At 36.5% G+C, this 27,242-nt stretch overlaps 2 protein-coding genes and 1 long non-coding RNA gene across 4 annotated transcripts; 1 reads left to right on the plus strand and 2 right to left on the minus strand.

Moving 5' to 3' along the window:
* Positions 1-5,059: 5,059 nt before the first annotated feature.
* LOC133696688 (uncharacterized) lies at positions 5,060-6,909 on the minus strand. The gene is made up of 5 exons (XM_062118947.1): positions 6,758-6,909; positions 6,233-6,389; positions 6,092-6,142; positions 5,908-6,000; positions 5,060-5,438 (listed from the first exon to the last, which is right to left on the minus strand). The coding sequence occupies exons 1-5, from the start codon at positions 6,907-6,909 to the stop codon at positions 5,358-5,360; spliced, it is 534 nt and encodes a 177-aa protein (XP_061974931.1). The 3' UTR covers positions 5,060-5,357.
* A 67-nt stretch (positions 6,910-6,976) lies between these two features.
* LOC133697289 (ATP-dependent DNA helicase Q-like 5) lies at positions 6,977-26,685 on the minus strand. Its single transcript, XM_062119767.1, is given in 22 exon segments — positions 6,977-7,919; positions 8,107-8,221; positions 8,325-8,466; positions 8,848-8,963; positions 9,045-9,069; positions 9,242-9,411; positions 9,686-9,814; positions 18,029-18,131; positions 18,220-18,275; positions 18,627-18,725; positions 18,979-19,108; positions 19,675-19,769; positions 19,850-19,894; positions 23,778-23,831; positions 23,955-24,029; positions 24,136-24,189; positions 24,551-24,629; positions 24,732-24,944; positions 25,026-25,135; positions 25,387-25,440; positions 25,533-25,739; positions 26,620-26,685. Coding segments are annotated over 20 exon segments (1,968 nt in total). The 3' UTR covers positions 6,977-7,919; positions 8,107-8,221; positions 8,325-8,378.
* On the plus strand, positions 11,008-12,815 carry LOC133696689 (uncharacterized). Of its 2 annotated transcripts, XR_009842720.1 has the most exons (3): positions 11,073-11,204; positions 11,977-12,056; positions 12,650-12,815. It is a non-coding gene; the product is annotated as an uncharacterized LOC133696689 (long non-coding RNA). The 2 variants fall into 2 exon arrangements; XR_009842719.1 differs by having other exon boundaries at positions 11,008-11,204; positions 11,977-12,815.
* Positions 26,686-27,242: the final 557 nt, after the last annotated feature.

The following is a 27,242-nucleotide window of genomic DNA, read 5'->3' on the forward strand; positions in this document are numbered from 1 at the left end:
ATACAACTAAGTTCAATATAAACCCGATTAACATGTAGAAAAATAATAATTATTGTGCCTCATTTGTTTGTTGTAAAGTAGTTTTCTTTTTAAAAGTGAATTCCGGGAAAGTGAATTATTTTCCGATATATGGTACTATAATGAAAAATAAGTTGGAAAACACTTTCCAGTGTTTGGTTATGTCATGGAAAATGAGTTGGAAAATAACTTATTAATGTTTTTTTTCAAGCTTATTAAAATAATGAGAAACAAATATTACAAATTAAAAAGTTGAATGGGAACGAAATTAAAAAAAATTATAATTTCATAAATTATCTCAAATAAAATAAATAATAATCAAAATAATAGAGATCAATTCTAAAAAATAAAAAAATTGAAAGATGAAGAAATTAAAATAATAATAATTAACATTTCATAAATTATTTCAAATAAAATAAGTAACAATAAAAAAATGAGAATCAAATTTGATAAATAAAAAATTTCAATTACAAATGATAAGGAAAAAGAAAATAACAATTATAAAAATAAGGATTAAAATTAATATATAAATTAAATTCTAAGGGATGAAATTAAAAAACAAATATTCAAAACAAAATATATATAACAATTAAAAGTTTGAGGACCAAATTTGATATAATCAGCAAATAATATGATATTTCTAAATTTTTCATAACTTCCGGAAAGTTTTTTTCGCCCAAAATAAAAGGAAAATATTTTCCTGAGAACCAAGCTAAATTTTTCTTTGGCTGGAAAGTATTTTCTGTTGACCGGAAAGTACCAATCTTTTTCTAACATCAAACAAACATAAAAAAGTTTGGAAAATGATTTTTCAGAAACCAGTTTCTGAAAAACAAACATAGCTTTAATTAAAAATAAATTAGGTTTTCAAATTAGATTTAACGATACAATTTTCACATAATTAAATATATTTTTATGATTTAATTAAAGATAAATTATTCATACAAAGTTTACTTGTATAACCTAAGTTAGATTGAAGGTGTAATAATTGAGAACCCTCAATCATGCATGTAACATATCCATCGTACTCTACAAAAGTATTTTGTATGTCTTTTCCTTTTCTTTTTTTGGTTTATTGCAAAAGAAAGATTCGAACTTTAAGATTTATCGTAAGAATTGAAGTACTGCAGGGGGAGGACGCTGTTTCCCATCATGTCGTGTCCTTGTTGTCATGGCGTTAGAAGCTCCAATTCGGCGTCGTGTGAGGAGGGACCACATGGGATGTCCTTGGGCCTACAAAAAGGGTGGTCTTGTCAGACCCATATCAGGAGTTCCAGTTTCATGGTGTCATACTAAATGGGCTTCGCAAAAGTGAGCCCAAACAATTATAGAAGGCTTTTTTTCCAGGAAAAGATGGATTATGAAATTCTAGATTTAAATAATTTTTTTTTAAAAATAAATTAAAATAATTTTTTTTATTTTTATTAATATTAATATATTAAAATAATCTGAAAATATTAAAAAAATAATTTGAAACATAAAAAAATCAAATTCTTTTAATTTTTTTTTAAAACGTAAAAACAAACTCTAAATATTTAATAAAAATACCTTTATATCCCCTCACACGTGGTTAATAATTAATTTTTATCTTTTATTTTATTTTATTATTAAGGTTTTAGAGACAGCATTTGAAACAGGACATAATTATTGCAATTTTTTTTTTAAAATCTTATGATCTACAATACAAATCCTACATGATATGTATTAAGTTTTTATCTTTTAGGCGTTTTTTTTTGTAATTTGATTTGTTTTTTAAATTATTTTTCACCAAAAAAAATATTAAATTATTTTTTAAGTGTTTTTCAATAATTTAATACACTAATATTGAAAATTTAAAAATTTAAAAATATCATTTTAAAATTAATTGGAGTACAGTTAAAGAAGCTAGAAGATCTCAACTTCCATGTCTGTAAACCTGAAGGCCTTGATGATGGGTCCTTCAGGGGTGGGGAATTATTAATGGGGCATGAATGTGTTAAGATAAATGCCACTGGTCGATCTGTAACTGTAACTGCTTCTCATCTCAAGGAAGGGAAGTACACAGAGAGGAATATTAGCTGCAATATCCTTGTTGGAACAGATGGTGCAGGAAGTAGTGCACGGAGGGAAGCTTGCTGGAATAGATCGAACTGAGAGGTGAAAAAGACCTGCAAAAGCTCGTCAGTGTTCATTTTTTAAGCAGATACCATGGACAATACTTGCTCAATGAGAGACCTGGAATGTTGTTCTTTATCTTCAATACCGAAGCTATTGGGGTCCTTGTTGTTCATGATCTCTAGCACCCCAGCAGAGCCTTGAAGATTTCAGCCAGGAGGTAACTTTCATTAATTCATTTAAAATGGACTTCTGGACGAGATTTTTCAATGACCTCAATGTTTTTCTTATTGTACTCGAGCATAAAGAAAAGGGGAGTAAAGCTAGTTTGATAAGAAGAGCTTGTTAACAATGTTGGTGCTGTAGAACTAAAATGATGCTAGGAGATTAGTTTCTGTGGTGGTAATATTTAGGGTGTAATTTCGGGGTGCCTTCTCCATGCCAGTAATACTTTGAAATGTTCAGCCTGTAGACATGCAAAAACCTCATCTTCAAATTGGCTGGCCAAGAGTTTTCAGACATTGATGTGATCGACATAAAGCCATGGGTGATGCACGCTGAAGTTGCAGAAAAGTATGCGAGCTGCGACAATCAAATAATATACTTGCTGGGGACGCAGCTCATCGATCTCCCCCAGCTGGTGGTTTTGGTGAGTTCCGCTGTTTTGTGAAGTAAACAAATTCAAGTTTGTCTTTCACCCTGTAGCTTATGATAATAATAGCACCTTCTTGTTTAATAGAAAGTTAAAGAGATCAGCAATCCTTGGCTCTAAACTTGGGAGAACTATATAGATGTTGCAGAATCTAAGAAATCGTCAAACTCATTTTCATGGTGGAGCATCTGTCAGATGACTAACGAAGGAGCAATTTTAGTCAGGCCTGACGAACACATTGCTTGGCGTGTGAAGTCAGGTCTTGACGGGGATCCAATTTTAGAGATGAGAAGGGTTTTTTTCCTGCAATATTGAAGGTAAAAAAAAACATGCATAGAAGACATAGGATATCTGTGTATGTGGGGTGAAGTCCTCCACCTGAAACCACGATTACACCGGTGCTGCGTCTATTTTGAATTGGAATGCCGTATTCTGATCTCCTCTTCATTATGGGAAAATATTTCGGACAATTGAAGAGAGATCGGTTGTATACAGAACTTGCCATGCCCCAGACAGCTCTCATGGATGCCAGAGCTCCAGAAATTTGCCTGCTTCGGTGTGAGTATTTCAGGGCTTCACAACATTGTTCTGAACATGAACACGTGCCATTTTAGAAGACTATATTTTTTCTTTCTTTCAGTTGCTTTCCGATTGAAGGGCTGAAAGACAAGTCCTGAGACAAATACAGCAGTGGACTGAAGTTTAGAGAAATGCTTGCCATGCCTCTGAGTTGACGACGATGGGAAAAATCTGCAGTACATTCTGAGCTTCAAATTGATAGTCTTCTGACACCATGAGTGCTCAGTTTTTTTTCTTATCTTCCTCATAATTAATTGGATAACTGATATCTATTCTAGGAAAAGAAAGTTTACGAGAGCTAAGGATAACTCAAAGCCTCCTCTATTGCCACTCCCGACCTTTTCTTTCTCCTCCCTAATTCTTAACCATCATATCTCTTACATTAATTAATCAAATAATGAATAAACATTAAAAAGAGTTTGATAATGATTGTTTAGAGATTCATCATTATCTTAAAAAATATATTTAGGTTGAGAAAGATAAATCTAATCCAGTTTGGTTTTGTGATTTTAGACTTTTTTTTTAGAAATTTAGGATAGTAAACAATGTGTTATCTATTCTAATTAAGAAAAAAAATAAAATAAAATCAAGGCCCTGAGTTTGAAGGTCCGCATGTTTGGGCTCTTCCTTACTTAAGGCATGTTGAGCCATAGACCCACATGTCTAGGCTTTTTTCTTTGTTTTTTTTATGTTGTTTTTTTTTAATTTTATATTTAAGTTAAATATAAAATTAAGAAAAAAATTTATTAAACTTGGTTGAGTCTATGACCCGGATTATAGATTTGACGAGTTAAGCCATAACATTTAAGTTGTTATTTTTTTTTTGTTGTTTAATGCATTTTTTGTCCCTTAATTTAAAAAAAATAATAATTTTACCATTTGTTATTGATCATCTATCTTTTTATTTAACTTAAAACTAAAAAAAGATATATCATGTTTTACCATTTTTTGTTTCTCTTTGTTGTCGATGATCTACTTTTGCCTTCTCAGTCCCAAGCATCTATCATGTTTTTTTTTCTTTTAAAAAAGATATTTCATACAAAAAAAATCTCATGAGTTTTATTGTCATATAATTAAATGGAAAATAATCTCCGACATAAAAAAAATTATTGAATCTAATAATGTATATGAATTGCATTGTAAGTTTAATTTGTTGACTTGAGTTCACTTAGGCTTTTTTTTTCCAGTTGAGTGCTACTTTTTACCCAATTTGTTTTTTGTTTTTTTGTAAGATTATCCTTATGGGTTTTGCAGGTCAACCCAGATAAATTCAATATGTTTCTATCTCACTATTAGATAAAAAAATATTTAAAATCTATTTATTTTTTTTAGAAAACACATTAACAATGTCCAGACTCTTTTTTTTTGCATAAAAAATTTATTTCGACTCACAACATAGCGCATACCAATTCTATTATCATTTGATTAAATAAAAAATTTATTCTATGAAAAACAGTTATTAGACACAACTGAGTACACGCTCCGTGTTGCGAGATTAAATATCTTGAACTATATTTATATCTTAATATCTCTAGTTTAGTCTTTACTTATCTTTAACGCCTTGTTTTTTTTTATTGTTGACATGATTTACTGAATTAGAAGCATGCATAAGCTTTAATTTAATTGAGAATTTCTTTTTATAGCTAAAAATATATTGGAAAAGATTGCATATTCACTGACCGCCGCGGAGCATGGATGAAATAGCTAGTGCAGATCTGACTCCTGTAAAATTGCTTTTGCAATCTGCAAGAATTATATACCGGTAAAAACAATGGGAGGAGTTCAACATGCATGATGATTACATCAGATACTGCAATGCTGCAACTAGAATGAATACAAGCTACGTTCAATGGAAAAGCAACTATGCTGCATTTGAGACTACACAATCTCGAGTTCTCAGCATTTGAGCTTTTATGCACCACTACAATTACAGGTCTCCAAGTTTCTGTCCTTTTAGTGATCTGAACTTTAGAATCAGCTAAATGGTACGTTGTATCTCTGATCTCGTCAGGTATCAACTTCGACTAGTTGTCAGGATCGTGATCAGATGGCCAATAACTGCTGTGACAAGACCAAGCAAACCGCCAGCAATAACCTATCATAAAAAAAAGGATTATCAGACATTGGTACATGGACAGCTTCCTGAGATCTATGTTTCTTGGAAATAGAAAATGTAACCTGCAACTCACTACTATTCAAAGACGGAAGGGTAAGGCCCCAAAGCTGGGAAATAATTCTGATGGACGGGTGTTTATTCTCGAAGTTAGAAATCACAGGGAAAAGAGGCATTTCCATTCTTTACAATTTCACCATTTAAATTCTCGAAAGCTAGAACTTTCACATGTAATTTTAATTCTATGTATGCTAGAGAACACTAGGATCGCAGACATTTACATGATGATGGTTGTTCTTTAAAGGAATCAATGCTATGAATACAATGAACGCTTATGATGATTTAACAGTACCAAAAACTGATTGTTAGGAGCTGCGTAAATAAATCATAAATACATCAAAGGAATCCGATAGGTGATGACAAGGGATTTGTCTAATGCAATCATACAGACCTGAGGCGGGGTGTGCCCAAGAAGTTCACGCAGCGGTCTGCTCTCAGAAAGAGGATGTTCAGCAGGAAGTTCATACAGGATTTGATTCAGGACCTGAAGAAAAGAAATCCTGTTTGAATACACGAAACAAGGAAACGAAGAGCCGGCATTTCAAATGTGAAAAAAGGATAGAGAAGCATCAAACCTCTGCTTGGCGTCCAGCCTGTAGTCTTACACCTGTTGCATCATACATCACCTGCCACCAAAATCCTTGTACATTATAGGCAAGTATTCATCCACGATGAGTAAAACTATAAAGAAGAGGGATGGGAAAAAAAAATCATACAACGCATGCTAATATCAATGCAATCGAAAACAACGATCCTCCGAAGCCCTCTTGGAATCCAACGGCCATGGCAAGAGCAGCAACTGTAGCAGAATGTGAGGATGGCATTCCACCAGATCCAACTAGTTGCTTAAGATCCCATCGTCTTTCCTTATACCTGCAAATCTAGGTATGCTTAAGGCTCGTAGGAGGACTAATCAACGTGAAAGCATTACAAATGCTCTCTCTATAAAAAGCATTCCACAATTTTCGTAATTTATCACTTTCCCTCGATTGAATTTCGCAATCAAAGACTACCCAATAACACGATTCCTAGAAAGCCAATTTGGGCTATATATATATATATATATTCCGTTAAAAGAAGTTTGATTCTCTCTCCCATACATTTATTTATTTTGATTTTAGAGAAAAAATGGACAGGGAAAAAAAGATGGTGTAATCGGCACTCGAAGTCAAAGACTTTAGCTGAGAGAATCGAAACTCATTACAAGATTATCGAAAACAAGCGCGTACGCAAGTACGTACCAGGAGGTGAAAAACTTGATAGATTGGGCAATAGCGAAGGCAAGAAAAGCAGAGATCAGTGGATAATTCGTCAATATTGACTCCGACGACGATAAAGAAGCCCCCGAGTTTTGGATCGTCGTCGTCGACGACCCAGTCGCCATCTCAACCATCCTCCTTGAATTGATCTCTCTCTCTCTCTCTCTATCTTTCAGAAAGGAAATTAGAAGACGAGTCTGGTTTCTCGGAAGGAGAGAAGAGAGTTAGTTTGTTTTCTTGTTAAGACAGAGCATAACCTCTAAAGAAGAAACAAGGGCAGTTTGGCTTTGCTGCTTCCTTTCTAATGCTAATTGCTATCAACTAACGGTCTTTGTTTTTTTTTGTTCTTCTTTCTCTCTCCTGACTTAACTGAATATGCTTCTCTCTCCTTCAACAATGGAAACATTTACAGAAAATGGAAACATATTTCGTACTTTTCAACGAGGGCTGCTGAGTCCTCCTTGGGAGGCCAATGCTTCTTTGGGCACCAAAACATAACAATACCCAGCTCTCCTGATTATTATTATTATTATTATTATTATTGAAGGTTAACTTGTGCCCGTGATTTTGCACTCCTATCCATGGGAGGAGAAAAATAAACACACAGGATAGAACTGTCCTTGTGGGCATGTTTCAATTACTTGCATCCATTTCAGTTTAACCCTCACGCCATCCTCTTGCTTGTACGAAACCACTTGCGAAAGGTTTTGTTGACTGGTAATTGGCTTGATTCATGCTCACGTTCTTCATTAGCTTCTTCAAGCATTGATAATCCAGATCAGCCTGTGCCCTGCAGCCAGATTGTATGAAAATGCATGGAGTGATGATAAAAACACAGGTCCTTCACTTATGTAGCTAGCACTTGGTACTCCCGAACTAAAAGATAACGCGGTCACGCTCAGCAGTCCCCAATGGAAACTCTAGTCTCTAGCCTGTTTCTGTAAAATCCTTTCCCTTTGACACGCTCCTAGACTCGACCAAGCAGAAAAAATCAGATCGTGCACAATGTTCACTGTTGTTGATAGCAGACTATCCAAACCAGTATTGAGACGTCTGTGACATTATTGATTTACCACCTTTAAATCTTTCTCTCTCATATAATTGATGCACAAAATACCTGCTCCAGTCTGTAATTGAAATGAATCTGAGTGTGCAGTGCAAGCAGGACAAACAGAAAAAGGTTACCAATCATGTGGGTTGCATAGATTGATTTATCTGAAATTTCACTCGTTCCTTTAGCTGTTACAAAGATTAAACCCCCTTGATTTGAAACAAACTATTGACCTAGCGAAGCCTCACTAAAATCAGCTTGAGAGATGAAGAAAGCTTACCTATAATAACTCCGTAGTCATTGCAATTTGATTTCTGAAGTCATGTGTTGACATAGACTGGTTTGAGGATGCATGCCTTTTCGTAATCCATAGATCCAACCACACCACTAACTATCTGCAAGGAAACAACCAAGCAAACGTATCTCGTTATTGAATAAAAGCTTAGCTTGGCAGAGCAAAATACTCTGAATAACTAAAGATATCTCAACATTTTATACCCTTCAGTCCCCTCCAAAATAGTTCCATGCGACATGAAGCCTGATCCTTAAAGTCTAGAGGGCATCCTTCCCAACAAAATTCATGAGTTCCACCTTCGCAGCTTCCATGACCACTTGGAAGTCAATCTGCGTATACCTTCCCCTGCAATACGAGATTAGTGAGAAGCACATTTCCCATTGATGAAGAATTTCAAACAACTGTCATGCACTATACACACATATATAGCCAGGGAAACAGTAGCAAGGAAGTGGGTCAAGTGATTTAAAATAGATTAGAAGCTACAGTCTCCAAGTATCATTGCTCATCACTCACATTCTCCAAGAGCTACATCCATTAATCTACACGAATGACAAGTATGACGGAAGAAAGGAATAAAACTAAAGCTGTGCATGAGTAGTTATCTGTTAAAAATAGAAATTGGCTTCCCCGCACACATTTTACTTGTCAAGGACTGGACACCCTAGAAAACTAACTAATGCATTCCAGTAATTTTGTCAAAAATGTAAAGTAGTTTTAAGATACCAGAAATGAGTTCTAGACCAAGTTGTAGATGGATAGGCTGGGCTAGCAATGCCACGCATTATTCTTGCAATGGCTCGGGGGGTAAATTTGGCCTGTGAATGGCCCTGCAGAAACACCTGTATTCCATGAAATGAGCACATAAACATAAGTTGCTTTGAGATGGAATATTAGTACACCTGTGGTCTGTGCATCCTCACCTTTATATCTGCTCGTAAAAAAGGGCTGCACAAAATAAATGACACTTCAATTGGTATGTAGTATTACATTTGCCAAAAAAAAAACACAACAAAATTAAGTGTATGAACAGGCAGAGAGATAAGCATGATTTATTTTTCAATATCTAAGAACTATCTCGCTATTGGTGCTATTGAAGGCAATAAAGATCCAGTCCCACCTGCTTTGTCCCATCTTGTTAGGGATATCACGTCTACCATCATCCTTGAAGTAATCCAAGATCTTTCGTTGCAAACATGGTGTGTGCTGGGTACCATGGCAGCCTTGCATCTTCTCGCAATCATTCACAGCAAAGATTGCTGCGTTAAACATTGCATCTAGTTTTTGTACCTGATTTAAGAAATAGACAGGTGTTATAAGTAGATAACAAAGAAAAATATAAATACTATAAGAGCATGCAGTATGCGTCATTAGTCTGATTGATTAAAATGGACAACACTTCAATGATTCAACAGCTATATTGCATGATCTCGAAGTTAACTGACTTAGTGAAAGTAAATTTGCATCTAACAAGTACGAGGATTTGTATAAGTCATCCCTTGCATTGGAATATGTTGCTATTGAGAAACATATTAAAGACAGACAACATAAAAAAGTCAATTACCTTAAAACATTCGACCTCCAATAACCATTTTGTAAGATGCCTTGAGAGAGAACAAAAATCCCTTGGGACTTCCACGATTGAATAACAATAGGCAGGATCCTTGACGTCATATGTTATTTCGCCCTTCAACTGGTATGGTTTAACAGTCAAGAAAAAAAAAGAGAGTTTAACAGTGCAAACCACAGTTCTGAACCAAGGAAAACATCTATAATCTTAAACGTAGACTAATTCTGCACGTAATGAGCATTCCAATCTCTTCACACGGAAAAATAAAGAAACAACTCAGAAAATGCTCCAGGTAGGATGGCAATGCTGTCATTCAAATTGAAAGAACGATATTCATACCTTCAAAACTAGCTGCAAGGAAACAAAACATGATTCCAATCACAAAAGCCAGCACGTATAAGTTTTGTGGCTGAATTTCAGGTTAATTACAGCTCTGTTTGAAATTGCAATGCTGTGGTTGCTATTATGACATTTAATCATTGTAATTCATACTTTGCAACTATATTCAAGAACCAAAATATCCATTGCGGGTATCACCAATGTCCTAGGTGTCTTGAATGTTGGGAAAACTAGGGACAACTAACCGGATCAATTCAGCGGAATACAATTCACAATTCACAAGTCCTAATCCTTTTTCCCTCTTTGTGCAGTAAAAAACAGAATCAAAGAATGATAAAATATAATGCAAATAATCACACAAATCAACACCAAGATTTTTACGTGGAAAACCCGATGCGAGAAAAACCACGGGACCGGAGTCCACCTAAAAACTTCCACTATCACAAATAATGGGTTCACAATTGTTCTTCCTCAGATTCAACAAAGGGCTACAACATATATATCATCAAGAACAACTTATTCTCGGATTACAACAAGATTAAAGAGAGTTATGTTAGAGAAAAGCTCATAACACTGACAACCCCGTTTTCTATCAGAACGACCAGCTTCCACACCACCAATCTTCAATCCAACCGTTCAGAATGAAGAGGAACGTGTCTAGAAGCTGCTGTCAAAATCTCAGCCCGATCCAACGGTGAACGAACTGGAAATCAAAGAAAGAAGATAGACTGCTCTACTGCCTCCTCTTCTTTCTTTCTCACGTTTTTCTCCTCTGTTTTTGCTCTCTTTTAATTATGTTCTCTCTACTGTCTACAGTAGCCGACCATTTGATTTTAATTCCAGGAGACAGCAGCTGTCTCTTGCCAATTAATGTGGTGGTCCCACCATCACATGGTGCGGGACCACACATGTGATGTTTTGAATAAATAAGTAGGAAAATACAATAAAGCCCTTGAAGGCTTAAGATTTAGGAATAAATAAATGAAGGGTATTGTAGTATTTATATAAAGAGATGATATATATAAATAGGAAGTAAAAAAAAAAAAAAAGGAAAGAGGGATCTGAATTTTGAGAGAGAACCGGCAGGAGAGAAAGGGAGAAAGAAGAAGAAGAAGAGAAAAGAGGGGAAAATAAGGGAAAAAGAAAAGGAGTTGGAGGAAATAAGTAAAAAGGGGTAAGATTATGCTTTAATGTGTATAATATGTTTTCTTTAGCTTTAATTTCAGTTTTGATGAATGTTAGGGTTTTGAAAATTTGTGTTTTGGGTTGATTGATGAGTTAATTTGGATGTTGTAGGGTTAATTGTTGTGGGTATTTGATTATTTGGATGATTTTGAGAGATTGAATTGAAAGATGATGATGTTAAGTTATAGTTTTGTTTGAATGGTGAATTTTGAGTTAAAAATCAGGGGAGAACAGTAGGTTTCTGTTAAAATTCTGGATTGGAGGTTGAAGATGATGAAAATTCAATCTGGTCCCTCAATTTTGGAAAATTACAGTTTAGTCCCCAAACTTTGGAAAATTTGCAGAATGGTCCCTGGAGCCTATTCCGAGATTCTGAACAGAATAACATATGAATTATGGACAGAATTATTGTATAGATAAGAGAATTTAACACTTTCAATTTGGTCCTCCAATTTGACAAAAATTACAATTTGACCCTTAAAAATATGATAAATTCCAGATTAGTCCCTAGCTGTACTATTATCTTTTTCAGATTAGTTTGATGAATAATTGAGGGTTATTTAGTGAATTATTACCAATTTTATTAATTGTTTTATTATGGATTAGATTTCGGAAAAACCATTAAATGTTGGGTTTTTAGGAAAGATAACTAGTTAGTTCAAAAACATTTAGGGTTATGGAATACACCCTTAGATAAGTGTATTAAATAGGTTATATATATTCTTTTGAATCATTCTTAAATATGTCTCCTTTATATTCAGATAATCCTGATATTCTACCGGCGGGACGTCAGTAGGATTTTCTTCGATATCAGCTTTGAGTTTTGTTGCTTTCGAGTCAGGTGAGTGGATAATTTTCCATATGCATGAGAAATAGTATAAATATTTGATTTGTTAATATGAATTGAATCATGCTTCTTGATAATATATATGTTGATTATTATCCTTGTTATGATAAAGCATGATCAATTATTGAATCTGAATTCTTGATATGAACCAACATATATTTTGAATTGACTTCTGAATTGATAGCTCCTCATTTGATTGAAGTCATGAGTTGAGCTTTGAGATATGAATATGTTTGTTAGATTATGATTATGAACCTATGGTATGTCAGTCAGAATACCCATGCTAACAGGGTAGTGTTAGTCTTTGTGCACATCGTATCTGAACCCTAGTTGGTCGGGGGAGTCACCAACCTGTGTGGACTGATCATCCCACAGTACGGAGCCTCATGCTCATTGCATTTTGATTTTCTGACGAGTTTTACCATATGATCTTCTTGTTATGGCCAATTTGAGAAACCTTTCTATAAGAACCTAGAGCCATACTTGTATATATATTTCTCATTGCTGTATTACCTCGTGTGTGTATATTGAACGTTATCTACTCACTGAGTTGTTGAACTCACCATCTCATTATTTATCCTTTTCAGGCTTATAGCTTGATAGCAGGTCATTTTGTTGGACCTTCAGAACCTGCTTTTTGGTTGTACTTCGTACCTTTCCTTTATGTCTAGTTAGTGCTCCAAAACTCTGAACTTTTATAAACTTTTGTATTAAGACAATTCAATTATATTATGAAATTGATTTTGTTATTAATGCTGCGTTGAACTCTAATTGAGTTAGGATAAGTTTGTGTGTAAGTTTGGGTTCGCATAGGTATGGAACCTTGGAGGGGAACCTTGCCTATGTGCCGGTCATGGATCCAGGATTCGGGTCGTGACAACACAACAAATCTCCCCCTCACGCACCATGTGAGGAATTCGCCATACTGGCGATCAATATGTAAACTTCAATTTAGGAGGCTCTGATAAGCCTGCTTCTCTTCTGCAAAACTCAAACTTCTCTCTCGGTAGAGGTTTGGTCATCATGTCTGACACGTTGTCATCAGTATGGATCTTCTCAACAACAAATGACTTCATCTCCATAGCCTCTCGAATCCATTGATATCTAACCTCAATGTGCTTTGACCGAGAGTGAAAAGTAGGATGCTTACTGAGATGGATTGCACTTTGACTATCATAGTGCAACACAAATTTCTCTTGAACTAGGCCAAGTTCGTGTAAGAACTTCTTCATCCATAACAACTCTTTGCCCCCTTCAGTAAGAGCAATAAATTCAGCCTCTGTAGTGGATAATGCAACACATTTTTGCAACCTTGATTGCCATGAGACAGCTCCCCTTGCAAACTTCATTAAGTATCCTGATGTGGACTTTCTATAATCAACATCACCAGCCATATCTGCATCTGTGTATCCATCCAACACAGGTTTATCATTACCAAAACATAAGCTGAAACTAGAAGTACCTTTGAGATACCTGAGTATCCATTTCACTGCTGACCAGTGTTCTTTACTAGGATTGGAGAGGAACCGACTAACCACACCAACTGCATGAGCTATATCCGGCTTTGTGCAAACCATGGCATACATCAAGCTACCAACTGCGGATGCATAAGGAACCTTTTTCATCTCATCTCTTTCTTCATCACTTGAAGGACACTGCTTAGAACTTAATTTAAAGTGGCTTGCAAGTGGAGAACAAACCGGTTTGGAGTTGCTCATGTTGAATCTCTCAAGTACTTTTTGGACATATCTCTCCTGAGATAGCCAAAGTTTCTCCTTCTTCCTGTCACGTGTGATATTCATACCAAGAATCTGTTTTGCCAGTCTTAAGTCTTTCATTGCAAAGGACTTGCTTAACTCTTCCTTCAACATCTGAATCTTCTTAGCATCATGACCAACAATCAACATATCATCCACATACAACAGGAGAATAATAAAGTCTCCATCTGGAAACCTTTTCATAAATACACAATGATAAGAAGTGGTCCTGTCATAACCATGATCCACCATGAAAGAATCAAACTTCTTGTACCATTGTCTTGGAGCTTGTTTTAACCCATATAAGCTCCTTTTCAACTTGCAAACTAGCTGCTCTTTACCTTTTGTTTCAAACCCTTCAGGCTGTTCCATATAGATCTCTTCATCTAAATCACCATGGAGAAATGCAGTTTTCACATCAAGTTGCTCAACTTCAAGATTCAAACTAGCAGCTAAGCCAAGCACAACTCGGATAGAAGACATCTTAACCACTGGTGAAAAGATTTCTTCAAAATCAATACCCTTCTTCTGACCGAAACCTTTCACAACCAATCTTGCCTTGTACCTTGGTTGTGAGCAATGTTCATCAATTTTCAACCTGAACACCTATTTGTTCTTGAGTGCTCTCTTACCTTTAGAAAGCTTTACTAACTCAAAGGTATGGTTTTCATGCAAGGATTTCATCTCTTCTTGCATTGCTTTCAGCCACTCACTTTTCTTCTTATGTGACATAGCTTCATCAAAGCATTCTGGCTCTCCCCCGTCAGTAACCAGCACATACTCATGAGGAGAGTATTTGGTGGAAGGTTGGCGAGGTCTAGTTGACCTCCTCAATTGTGGCTCATCTGGATCTTCCTGCATAACCTGTTCAGGAATAACATCAATATCATCATTAGCTGATTCAGGATCACCAACTAATGGCTCATTAAGAAAACCACCATTTTCATCATTTTCATCATTTTGCAAGTCTCCCCCATGATTAGCAGGCATCAAAGGTAACTGTGGAGTAGGTCTTGGATTTGAATTAGATGGAATAAAAGTAGTAGACTCTGTTTTCTCCTTCAGTTCAAAGTCTTCAATGGTTTGATCTTCAAAGAAGATAACATCTCTGCTTCTCACAATTTTCTTCTCCTTTGGATCCCACAACCTATAGCCAAACTCATCATCTTCAGAGCCCAAGAAAATACACTGCTTTGTCTTGCTGTCAAGCTTAGACCTTTCATCCCTTGGAACATGTACAAATACTCTGCATCTAAACACTCTTAATTGTGCATAAGAAACATCCCTTCCTTTCCAAACTCTATCTGGAACATCAAACTCAAGAGGAACTGATGGAGAAAGGTTGATCATGGCAACTGCAGTCTTCATTGCCTCACCCTAAAAGGACTTAGGCAGCTTTGCATGAGAGAGCATACATCTAATTCTTTCAACAATTGTTCTGTTCATTCTCTCAGCCACTCCATTCTGCTGTGGAGTCTTAGGAACTGTCTTCTCCAACTTGATGCCATGTTCCCTGCAGTACTTCTCAAAAGGACCCCTGTATTCACCACCATTGTCTGCTCGAACACATTTCAGCTTTCTACTAGTTTCTCTTTCAACTCTGGCATGAAAATCCTTAAAGACATCAAGCACCTGATCTTTGGATTTCAAACAAATGGCCCAAATCTTCCTGGAGTGATCATCAATAAAACTAACAAAGTACAATGCACCTCCAAGAGACTTATCAATCATAGAGCAAACATCAGTATGAACTAAATCAAGAACATGTGATCTTCTATGTGGAGGTGATCTTTGAAATGCAACTTTATGTTGTTTACCAACTAAACAATGAGTACATGTGTTCAAGTTCATACCTTTTAAAAGAAGGTAGTTCTTCTTGGCAAGGATGCCAAGGCCTTTCTCACTCAAATGTCCAAGCCGCTTATGCCATAGATCAGTAGAGCAATCTTCAATTGCATTCACCTCCCCTTTGATCACCTTGGCTTGTGACATGTAGAGACCCATCTTCTTCCCTTTAGCAACAATTAGGGAATTTCTGGAGAGCTTCCATTTACCATCTCCAAAGTAATTGTGATAGCCTTTTTCATCAAGAGTACCAGTAGAGATCAAATGTAGGTGTATATCAGGCACATGCCTAACATCTTTGAGTAGCAACTTGCACCCAGTATTGGTTTCCAACCAAATGTCTCCAATGCCCACAACACTGGCCATCCCTTGATTTCCCATCCTAACTTGACCAAAGTCACCAGTAGTGTAGGATGTGTAAAAATCACGTCGGGGTGTAACATGATAAGAAGCTGCTGAATCTGCAACCCAGGTGGTATCTTGACATGCAAGATTAACACAGCCATCATCACACACAATGGCAACATCACCATCAGATACAACTACAGCTGTACCATTCTCTTCATTCTTGTCTTCATCTCTACCCTTTTTATCTCTTTTATACTTTCTGCAATCTTTTTGCATATGCCCAGGCTTGTCACAATAATAACACTTAAAACCCTTCCTTGACTGAGATCTTCCTCTTAGCTTCCATTTGCCTTTTCTATTGCTGGATTCTCCATCTTGCTTGCCGTGAGAGAACCTGCTTTGACTTCTCCCTTGACTTTCTGTAACAAGTGCATGAGACTCGGAAGTGCTTGTCCCTTTCCTCCTCTTCTCTTCATTGAGGATACAATCCTTCACTGTTTTCAAAGTGAGCTTTCCATTCGGAGTAGAATTGCTAAGTGACACTACCAAAGTCTCCCAACTATCCGGCAATGAACTCAATAGGATTAATGCTTGCATTTCATCGGCTAACTCAAGGTTCATCAATGACAGCTGATTCAAGAACCCTTGGAATACATTTATATGCACTGAAGCATCTTCACCATCTCTGTACTTCAAATTCACAAGGTCTCTAATTACAAAAACCTTGTTTTGTGCACTCTCCTTGGCAAAGGTTTCTTCCAACATCTTCCACACTGTATAGCAGTCATGTTCTTGAGAAATATGATTAATGGACTTAGAAGATACCCATTTTCTAACATTAGCGGTAGCCTTTCTATTTAGTCCATTCCATTTTGCATCATCCATGTCATCGGGCTTTATTCCTTTACATTCAATCGGCAAAGCCAAATCATTGCAATATAAGTGATCCTCCATCATTGTTTTCCATAGAAAATAATTTGAGGAAGTGAGCTTTATCATACCCGAATCTTCCTTTTCCATTTTAACTGCACAAGAACTCAATCTACATAACCAAATGCTCTGATACCACTTTGTTGGGAAAACTAGGGACAACTAACTGGATCAATTCAGCGGAATACAATTCACAATTCACAAGTCCTAATCATTTTTCCCTCTTTGTGTAGTAAAAAACAGAATCAAACAATGATCAAATATAATGCAAATAATCACACAAATCAACACCAAGATTTTTACGTGGAAAACCCGATGCGGGAAAAACCACGGGACCGGAGTCCACCTAAAAACTTCCACTATCACAAATAATGGGTTCACAATTGTTCTTCCTCAGATTCAACAAAGGGCTACAACATATATATCATCAAGAACAACTTATTCTCGGATTACAACAAGATTAAAGAGAGTAATGTTAGAGAAAAGCTCACAACACTGACAGCTCCATTTTCTGTTAGAACGACCAGCTTCCACACCACCAATCTTTAATCCAACCATTCAGAATGAAGAGGAACGTGTCTAGAAGCTGCTGTCAAAATCTCAGCCCGATCCAACGGTGAACGAACTAGAAATCAAAGAAAGAAGACAGACTGCTCTGCTGCCTCCTCTTCTTTCTTTCTCACGTTTTTCTCCTCTGTTTTTGCTCTCTTTTAATTCTGTTCTCTCTACTGTCTACAGTAGCCGACCATTTGATTTTAATTCCAAGAGACAGCAGCTGTCTCTTGCCAATTAATGTGGTGGTCCCACCATCACATGGTGCGGGACCACACAACAAGTGAAAGTACAGAAGTTAATATGTGATCCACAAATATTAGGTCTTGCTATTTTAATAGAGAACCTGACCACTTTGCTCTGGCAAAACCTTGATTTTAGCATAACATGTTCTCTTTCACTTTCTTTTTTTTTGTATTTATTTTCTGATGTTTAAAGCAAGCAGTTAACTTAAAGATGATAAAACGAAGGTTTTATTCCAGGAAATCACTATAAGGAAATAATAGAAATATGATTTGACTTCATGTTCAACACCTTCAAATTCTATAGATGATTTGATAGCTCAGTAGTTGTAACCCCGATGCTATTTGCCACGGTAGGTATGTCAAATACATATTGACCTTGCTTAGTTTCAGACCTGAAACATCATGAACCATAACTCAGCACAAAGAATGACCTAATTGAAAGTGAGAGTCATCAGAAATTAAGAGGAAGTCTATGCTCACTTTTTAAGAATTACTGAAACCACATTATCCTTGTCAGAAAGCAACATTGGAGAAGTCTGCATTTACACATTTCAAGCATCAGTAGCTGTAACGAGAATACTATGAGATGGTAAACAGATGTTTGCACAGCATCTTGAAATTTTCTTCTACTTCAAACAAAGTTCTAGCAAACTATTTGAGGTTCAAGCTTAATCAATCCGATAGATAGTGGATTCATTCGGCTTGTATTCTTTCTCAAAGCTAAAAATGGTAGTGTTGAGGCTTTGGTTAATACATTTTCAATCACCCCACCCCCGCCCCCGCCCCCGCCCCCGCCCCCGAGCACAACCTACCAAGCCACTATAACACTCAAAAAAGGCAATAGAGAGGGGGGGATACATGGAATTTAAGTTGCACTGCCAACCAACCTTGTAGAAATTCAAAGTGCAAGTACCATTTAGCTGTGGAAGTAGATGAATGTATTGCACTTCACCCAACTCCAACTGTGTTAAGAGTGTGAGCATAACCTGTCAAAGTCAGAGCAACAATACAGCATTTCAGGAAATAAAATATACCAGATGAAATTCAGCAAGAGTGTGTGTGACTTCCTCCTGTTCGTGGTTTTGGGGCATTGAGAAAAAGTAGTGTTTATCATTTAGAATTGTGCATAAAATTTAACAGGTGATACTGGTAATTCAGCCAAAGCAATGATTCTAACATGCCAGGAGCCTCAGACTGAAAATGTAGAAAATTAATGCAGCATTAGTAAATAGGCAGAACCTCTTCTTTCATATCAAATCTGCGAGATGAAGAGTCTTTGATTATTGCATGGATTTTCCCCGGGTGCTTCATGTCAGTGGAAAATATTTCGCAGAGGAACTTGTTTACTGCATATTCATCTACTCCTTCACTGAGAAAACTGTTGGGATTTTCCATTAATGGGCAATGACTTGTGCAGCCTACCCTAAGAAGAGAGAGTTGCCATTGTCAATGGTAGTTGCACCTACCATTGACAAATGTATCAACCCATGTGCAGCTGCTATTGTTGAAGAAGAGGAGCCACCATACTTGCCTATAAATAGGCATGTCTTGTGGAGAGCAAATTGTGAGAGTTGTGAGAGTGAGGGAAAACGTGAAGTGAAGAGAAAGAGGAGCTGCTGCCATGGGCAGCAGCCCTGCTGCCATATGCAGCAGCGTGTGTGAGCTGGGAGTTGAGTGATCCTCCTCCATGTATTTATTGTATTCTTTCTCTATCTCTAATAGTATGGACTCTCTCCCGTGGATGTAGACGGATTTGCCGAACCACGTAAAATATTGTCACAGTGTGCTTCCCCTCCTTTCTGAGCAACTATCAGTACACCACCGGTCCGCGCATGGGGTGCCAGAATTCCCCAACAAACACAAGGTCACAGGTCAAGTCCAGATCTTGCACTTATAAAATAACAGCAACAGAATATACAGTCTATAGGTCACCACTTGTGCATAAAACTTCGAAGCTTGAAATAGGTGGTATCATCAAAAAAGAGATGGCAATGGGACAATCTCCCATCTCGTCTAGCACGTCCAATCTCCTATAAAAGTATAAAATTTATTTCATTGAGTAAAATGTAACATAAGGAACACTTGTTCTAGCAACCAGTGTTGGAACCACCTGAACATACTCTTCCAAGCTTTCTGGCATACTATAATGAATTACCTGAAACAAATGCAATAAAAAAATTCACAACCTTTTCTATTATTATATGCCAAAGGAGATGCGTGTGTATGGTGATTGTAAATGTAGGTCCACCAAGAGCACCCAAACTTAAGTACAGAGTGTCAGTGTATATTATGGCAAGAATATCAACAATATATGGCAACCAAATTGTAACAGAATATCTTGTATTTATTGTATTTATTATAGACTACAAATCAGGGATTAGAGACAGTAAATTAGGGATTATTACATGTATTTAGGGGACTGAATTCTTCCGGGAGAAAGCAATCATACAGAGAACAATTTTACATTGAAATATGATATTTGTGACATGGTATCAGAGCCTATTATTTTCTAGATCTTTGTTCTTCTCTTCAGTTTACAGACTGAATTCGACAGTATTTGGTGATTTTTTTTGGGTTTCTAGGATGTCTGGAGAGGCTTTTCTTACTCGATTCAATGGCAAAAACTATGCCGGTTGGGAGTTTCAATTTCGTATGTTTGTTAAAGGGAAGGAATTATAGGGGCATCTCGATGGATCTTCACCAGCACCAACCGATCCACATGAGCTAAGTATATGGACTACAAAGGATGTGAAAATTGTCTCTTGGATACTGGGGTCTGTTGAACCCCATATGATCAACAATCTTTGATCGTTTGGCATAAGGAAGGAGATTTGGGACTACTTGAGACGCATCTATTCCCAGAACAATTCGGCTCACAAATTTCAAGTCGAAATGGGTATTGCCAATTACAAACAAGGTAATCTCTCAATTGAACAATTCTATGCTGGATTTCTAAACCTATGGAGTGAATATACTGGCATAATTTACTCTAAAATACCGAAGGAGAGTTTTGAAGCACTATACCTTGTTTATGCCGAGAACCAGAGGGACCAGTTCTTGATGAAGCTCCGGCCAGAATTTGAGGCCGTGAGAGCTAGCTTGATCAACCGAAGTCTAGTGCCCACTTTGGATGAATGTTTGGGGGAACTGTTACGGGAAGAACAACGACTCGCCACTCAACACGAGTTGACTCAGGACACTGTCACAGAGATGAATGTGGCTTACATGGCTCAAGGAAGGGGACGACAGAGGGGTGTGAGTGTGCAGTGTTTTAATTGCAAAGAATTAGGGCACATTGCCATAAATTGCAGCAAGAAATTCTGTAATTATTGTAAGAAAGAGGGGCATGTAATCAAGGAATGTCGTCTGCAACCACAGAATTGGCAAGGGTTTACTGTACAGTTGAAATTGGGAGCTACTTCTATGGCTGCTGCAACCGTGTCCTCACCGTCAACACCAGAATCTTCATCGTCGGTGAGCTCTTCGTCGAGCACTCTCACTCCCAAGATGGTGTAGCAAATGATAATATCTGCCTTCTCTGCACTCGGGATTTCTGGTAAGAAAAATAAACTGAACTTTCCCTTGGATTCGGCACATAATAAACAATGGTTAATGGATTCGGCAGCGTCGAATCACATGACCAGCAGTGAAAATGGGTTGTGTAATGTGCGAAAATACATGGGTAATCAGCATATACAGGTAGCAAATGGTGATAATTTGCCGATTTGGTCGATTGGATATTTGGGGTCTTATTTCAAAAATATTTTTGTGTCACCAAAATTATCCACAAGTTTACTCTCTGTTGGTCAAATGGTAGAAAATGACTGTGAAATTCACTTTAATCGTCATGGTTGTTGTGTGCAGGATCAAGTGTCGGGGAAGGTGATCGCGAAGGGGCCTAAAGTGGGACGTTTATTTCCAATAAAATTTTCTATTCCTAGTATTAATTCTTGTGCTTATTCTATTGTCATTAATAATCCTCATTTTTGGCATAAGAAATTGAGACATCCCAATTCTAATGTATTGACTCATCTTATGAAACATGGATATTTGGGGAATAAAAATTCTTTTTCAACAGAATTTTTGGATTGTAGTTCTTGCAAATTGGGTAAAAACAAAGCATTATCATTTCCTTCACATGGTAGTCGTGCTTCTAAATGTTTTGAAATTATTCATACTGATGTATGGGGCATAAGCCCTGTTATCTCTCATGCTCAATATAAATATTTTGTCACGTTTATTGATGATTTTAGTCGTTTCACTTGGATATATTTTCTCCGATCTAAGGCTGATGTATTCTTAACATTTTAGGCTTTCCTTGTATTTGTTGAAAATCAATTTTCTGCTCATATTAAAATACTTCGTTCTGACTCCGGGAGGGAATATGTGTCTAAAGAATTTCAGGAATATCTCAAAAACAAAGGGATTCTCTCTCAAAGATCTTGTCCTTACACTCCTCAATAAAATGGAGTTGTTGAGCGTAAGAATCGTCATCTTTTAGATGTTGTTCGCACCTTAGTAATTGATTCTTCGGTACCTACTCGATTTTGGGTAGAAGCTTTGTCAACAACCGTTCATCTAATTAATCGTTTGCCTTCTCAAGTTCTAAACTTTGCATCTCCATACTCTATTTTATTTGGTGTTATTCCTTAGTATGATTCTCTCCATGTTTTTGGGTGTGTTTGTTTTGTTCACTTACCAGTTACTGAACGTAATAAACTTTCAGCCCAAGCTGCTCGTTGTGCTTTTCTAGGATACAGTAATTCTCATAAAGGATTTGTGTGTTATGATGCAAATGCTCATAAAATTAATTTAAAACTTTGTCAGAATGATGGTGACCTGTTACCTGATCCCTCCATATACAGGCAATTGGTGGGCAGTTTGAATTATCTTACCATTACTCGGCCAGATATTTCTTTTGCAGTACAACAAGTCAGTCAATTTTTACAGGCTCCTCGTCAACCTCATTTAGCTGCTGTCCGAAGAATTCTTCGTTATCTTAAAGGCACATCTGGGCGAGGATTATTTTTTCCTGCTGATAATTCATTACAATTAACAGGTTATAGTGATGCAGATTGGGCAGGGTGCATGGATACACGTCGGTCTGTTACTGGGTGGTGTATGTTTCTTGGAAATGCTTTAATTTCATGGAAAAGCAAAAAGCAAGACCGAATCTCAAAATCTTCCACAGAATCAGAGTATCGAGCTATGTCCTCCGCATGTTCTGAAATTGTGTGGCTCCAGGGTTTGCTACGTAAACTTGGTTTTCCTCAGCACACTCCTACACCTCTTCATGCTGATAACACAAATGCTATTCAGATTGCTACTAATCCTGTGTTTCATGAACGCACCAAACATATTGAAGTTGATTGTCACTACATTTGTGAAGCTCTTGATCATAATATTCTTACACTACCTCATATTTCCACCGAGCATCAGACAGCCGGTGTCTTTACAAAGGCCTTGTCTCGGCCTCGACATCAACTCATGATTGACAAATTGATGCTTCTTGATCGGCCAGCATCAATTTGAGGGGGGATGTCAGTGTATATTATGGCAAGAATATCAACAATATATGGCAACCAAATTGTAACAGAATATCTTGTATTTATTGTATTTATTATAGACTACAAATCAGGGATTAGAGACAGTAAATTAGGGATTATTACATGTATTTAGGGGACTGAATTCTTCCAGGAGAAAGCAATCATACAGAGAATAATTTTACATTGAAATCTGATATTTGTGACACAGAGTGATGTCAACATAATATCTATAACTATGGTATCGGTAAAACTTCCATAGGAGATCAATTGCTACTAGCTGTGGCCAAAGCAAATGCAAGAATGGAAAAAGTCTTTGATGCCATGTCACAAACTAGACAGCATAATCCCCGTTAGTGAAAACAGTTCCTTCTGTAAATCAAAAAACATCTTGTTTTCCTATGAAATCAGATTTTTGTATGAAGTAACAAGACTAGAGCAAAAACCAAATGCAGGGAACAAACAAATTAGAGTTCAAGTTTTTTTTTCCCTTACGGCTCCAACATCCCTCTTGTCAAGACCCATGCCAAAAGCCACAGTTGCAACCACCTTCAAGTATAAATGCAAGTCAGTAATCATGAAAGTGACATGTACCATCAACCTGCCTATCAATCTATACATACATACATATATAGATAGCAAGACAGAGAGTGACAGAGTGATTTTTCTTACCACTCTAATCTTGTTTGAACAAAACAGTTCTTGTATACGGCTGCGATCTTTTGAAGTGATAGAGCTATGGTAACTCTAAGTAGCCATTCAAAACCATCTTGTCAGACTTTATAGTTATCATCAGAGGCACAGTAACTTGAAGAAATCTATGTGATGCACAGCAGGCAAAGAGAATACTAACCTTTACTGAGATGTTGTTATCGCATAAGTATCTGCTTATTATATCAGTTTCAGACTGCAAATCAATAACCAATTATTAATCTTGTGAGTTATAACAGGAAGCTTTTAACACTGTATACCCAATATAATGGAAAATAAACAAACACGTAGACACATAAATGGAGAAAGTGAGTGAAATTGTATTAACTGGTTACAGAAACAACTCTATGCTCACAACAATTTCAGCTATATTTTATTCCTTTCACAGCAATGACTTCGGTGCATTGTAAGCTGATCAGGAAATTCTAAATAACCAGGGGAAGATCTCATCCACAAGTCAACAGCAGTGTAACAATGCATTTAAGCTGTCAAATTTTTATCTTCACAAACTATTAGAATGGAAACATAAAAAGTCAGAAATGCATATGGCTCATTACCTGAAATTTGCAGTATATAATGATGCTTTGAAGTTCTACGAAGGGAGGAGACTTAATTAATGTCAGCAAATCTTTCGTTCTGTTAAATTCAAGGTAATGGTGATAGGTGAGCTTTAAGAAATTGACTTAAATTCAAAAAAATATAGAATAACCAAAAAGAAAAAAGGTCATTTGCACTTGCCTATTTCCACTCAAAGATACTGACAATTGCATATTATCCCTCAACTTGGCATTTTGAATGAGGTTGGTGGAAGGAATCTCTAGAGCAGACATGATAGCATTCAAAGTTGTTGTAGTAGCAGTTGCAGTCATTGCAAGAATGCATCCAATATTGAGCCTGGTGCAAAGTAAAGATGCACGGAGCCTCATATATGAAGGCCGGAAGTTGTGTGACCTGTTGACAAAATGCAACTTATTGGGTAAGCGTAGTACATAAGAGAAACCCAAAGAAAAAAGAGGTAACATCCCAACTCACCATTCAGAAATACAGTGAGCTTCATCTACCACAAGAAGTGAAATGGGAATAGGTGAGAGAATCGACAAGAATTCCGCATTTAAGAACCTCTCTGGTGAAACAAAAAGCACCTGATAGATAACCAAAGAACCACAGCCGTAGCAATGATGCAAGAGGTAAGAAACACTGAAACATGGAGCCAAATGCCATTCAAAATTAACCAAAGAAGCGAAATTTAAAAATAACACGAGCATTAACCAACCAAAAAGAATACATAAATGCCAAAATATCAGTTGGTATTTAATAGCCGAACACTCAGATCGCAAAAACTTAAAAGAAAAAAGAAATCAAAAACCGCATGCAAGGCTTTCATTGAACTCACCTTTATGCCCCCTTCTTGCAGCAACCTTAGTGTCTCACTAGCTTCTTGGGGTGTCTAGAGCAATTGACAAAACAATTAACATTAAACAACACAGTAAAATTTATACAAGTAATAAGAACAAAAACAGAAGAGAGCACAGAAAGTACCTGACTGCTGCACAAAAGGCCACCTTGAATCACAGGAGGCAGCTGTTTCAACTGATTAATCATCAATGCCACTAAAGGGCTCACCACAAGTGTAACTCCTGAGAAAACCATTGCTGGTATCTGATAACACAGTGATTTACCAGCACCAGTAGGCAAAACAAGCATAGTCGATTTTGTTCTTCGTGGCACAAGCCATGGAAGCACAAACTAAGGGGAAAACTTGTCTCATTACGAAGCTCATTCAAGATCATCTAATTGATCAAAGTTAAATTGATCATCTCAATTTTTTTTCACACGGTTAAAAATCTAAATTACCCTTGAAAAACATAAAAAAATCACATGATATATAGTGGTATTTTTACTTAAAAAAACATAGTAAAATGAACAAATTACCTCTAATAACAAGAGCTCCTAAACTTATTGTCATGGTTTTTTTTGTTTTTTTTTTATTATAATTTTTTGTTGCTATTGCATGGGGTTAAAGGGTGATTTGATAATTTATCAAATTAAATATTATTAAAAAAAAAGCTAACACGAGGGTAAGAGACAAGAAAATTTACAGGGACTAGGATTTTTTTTAAGGGGTAAAAACTCAATTTTTTATAGCTTTGGCTCTAAAATTTTAAATTATTGAAGGGGGAGCTAGTAATTTTGTTTTTTCGCAAGGGCCAGGACAGACCAGTGCAGGCTTCCCTTGGCTTGGGCTTTTTTGACACCCATTTATAGATATGGATTTTAAAGATGGTTTGGTTTAAGTTTTTTTTTTTTTTAATATATATATATATATATATACATATATATATATAAAATTTATTATTTGATATTATAAAACTCGAAACTTTCTTGGTTTCTGGCAAGCACTTTCAGCGGGGCAATTGTTTTTTGGCGTCATGGGAGAGTCCAGCTCTGGCTAGAGAAACCTGGCACAAAAGAACCAATTTCTGGTAACATGGCTATCTGTTGGACCAATGCCAAAGAAGAGGAAGCACTTGAAAGATATAAGTTGATTACAGATAATAGTTTTGTTTCCCAAGTTTCAGGTCCACGGTAAGAACAACTTAGAAGATGACTGGCTTTGCAGCTTCACCTGATGGGCTAGTTGACAAGTGTTCTGGGTTGAATCCCAGAGGAGTGCTGGAAATAGAGTGTCCATTTTTTAAAAGGAGAAAAGATTAGGGCTTCACCTAGGCATGAATTGTAGAGCTATATAGTTTATTAGCGGGCAACTTCAAAACTGATGCAGCTAAGACTTTATGAGATGAGCCATTTCGCTACAGTTTGAAAACATATATATATATATATATATTGGTTGAAAATCAGGGCTTAAAACCCTATCTCTATTAATTGAGTTTCTAGTGTAATCTGCCAACCAGTCTGCTGCTATGTTAGCCTCCTTGAATATGTGCTGAATTCGAACCTCCTGATCTTTGGTTATAAGCTTTAGTGCTTTCATAACTATGGTATAATTTGCATCTATCTTAATAATAGGTCTTGTAATTAGCTCAACCACCAATAAAAATCCAATTCCAAAATGACTGTTTAATCGTAAGAGATTAAGCTAGTTCCAAACCAGTGATAACATACCATAATTCTGCCTTGACTAATGAACAAATACCCTACAATTTGAATAGTTGAAAGTGATCTTTTTCGTTATTTTTCATTTGCACTCACGAGAAAAGTCAAATGTATTTGATATTAAACAAATGATTA

The sequence above is a fragment of the Populus nigra genome, chromosome 6 (assembly GCF_951802175.1).
Source record: "Populus nigra chromosome 6, ddPopNigr1.1, whole genome shotgun sequence".
Taxonomy (NCBI): domain Eukaryota; kingdom Viridiplantae; phylum Streptophyta; class Magnoliopsida; order Malpighiales; family Salicaceae; genus Populus; species Populus nigra.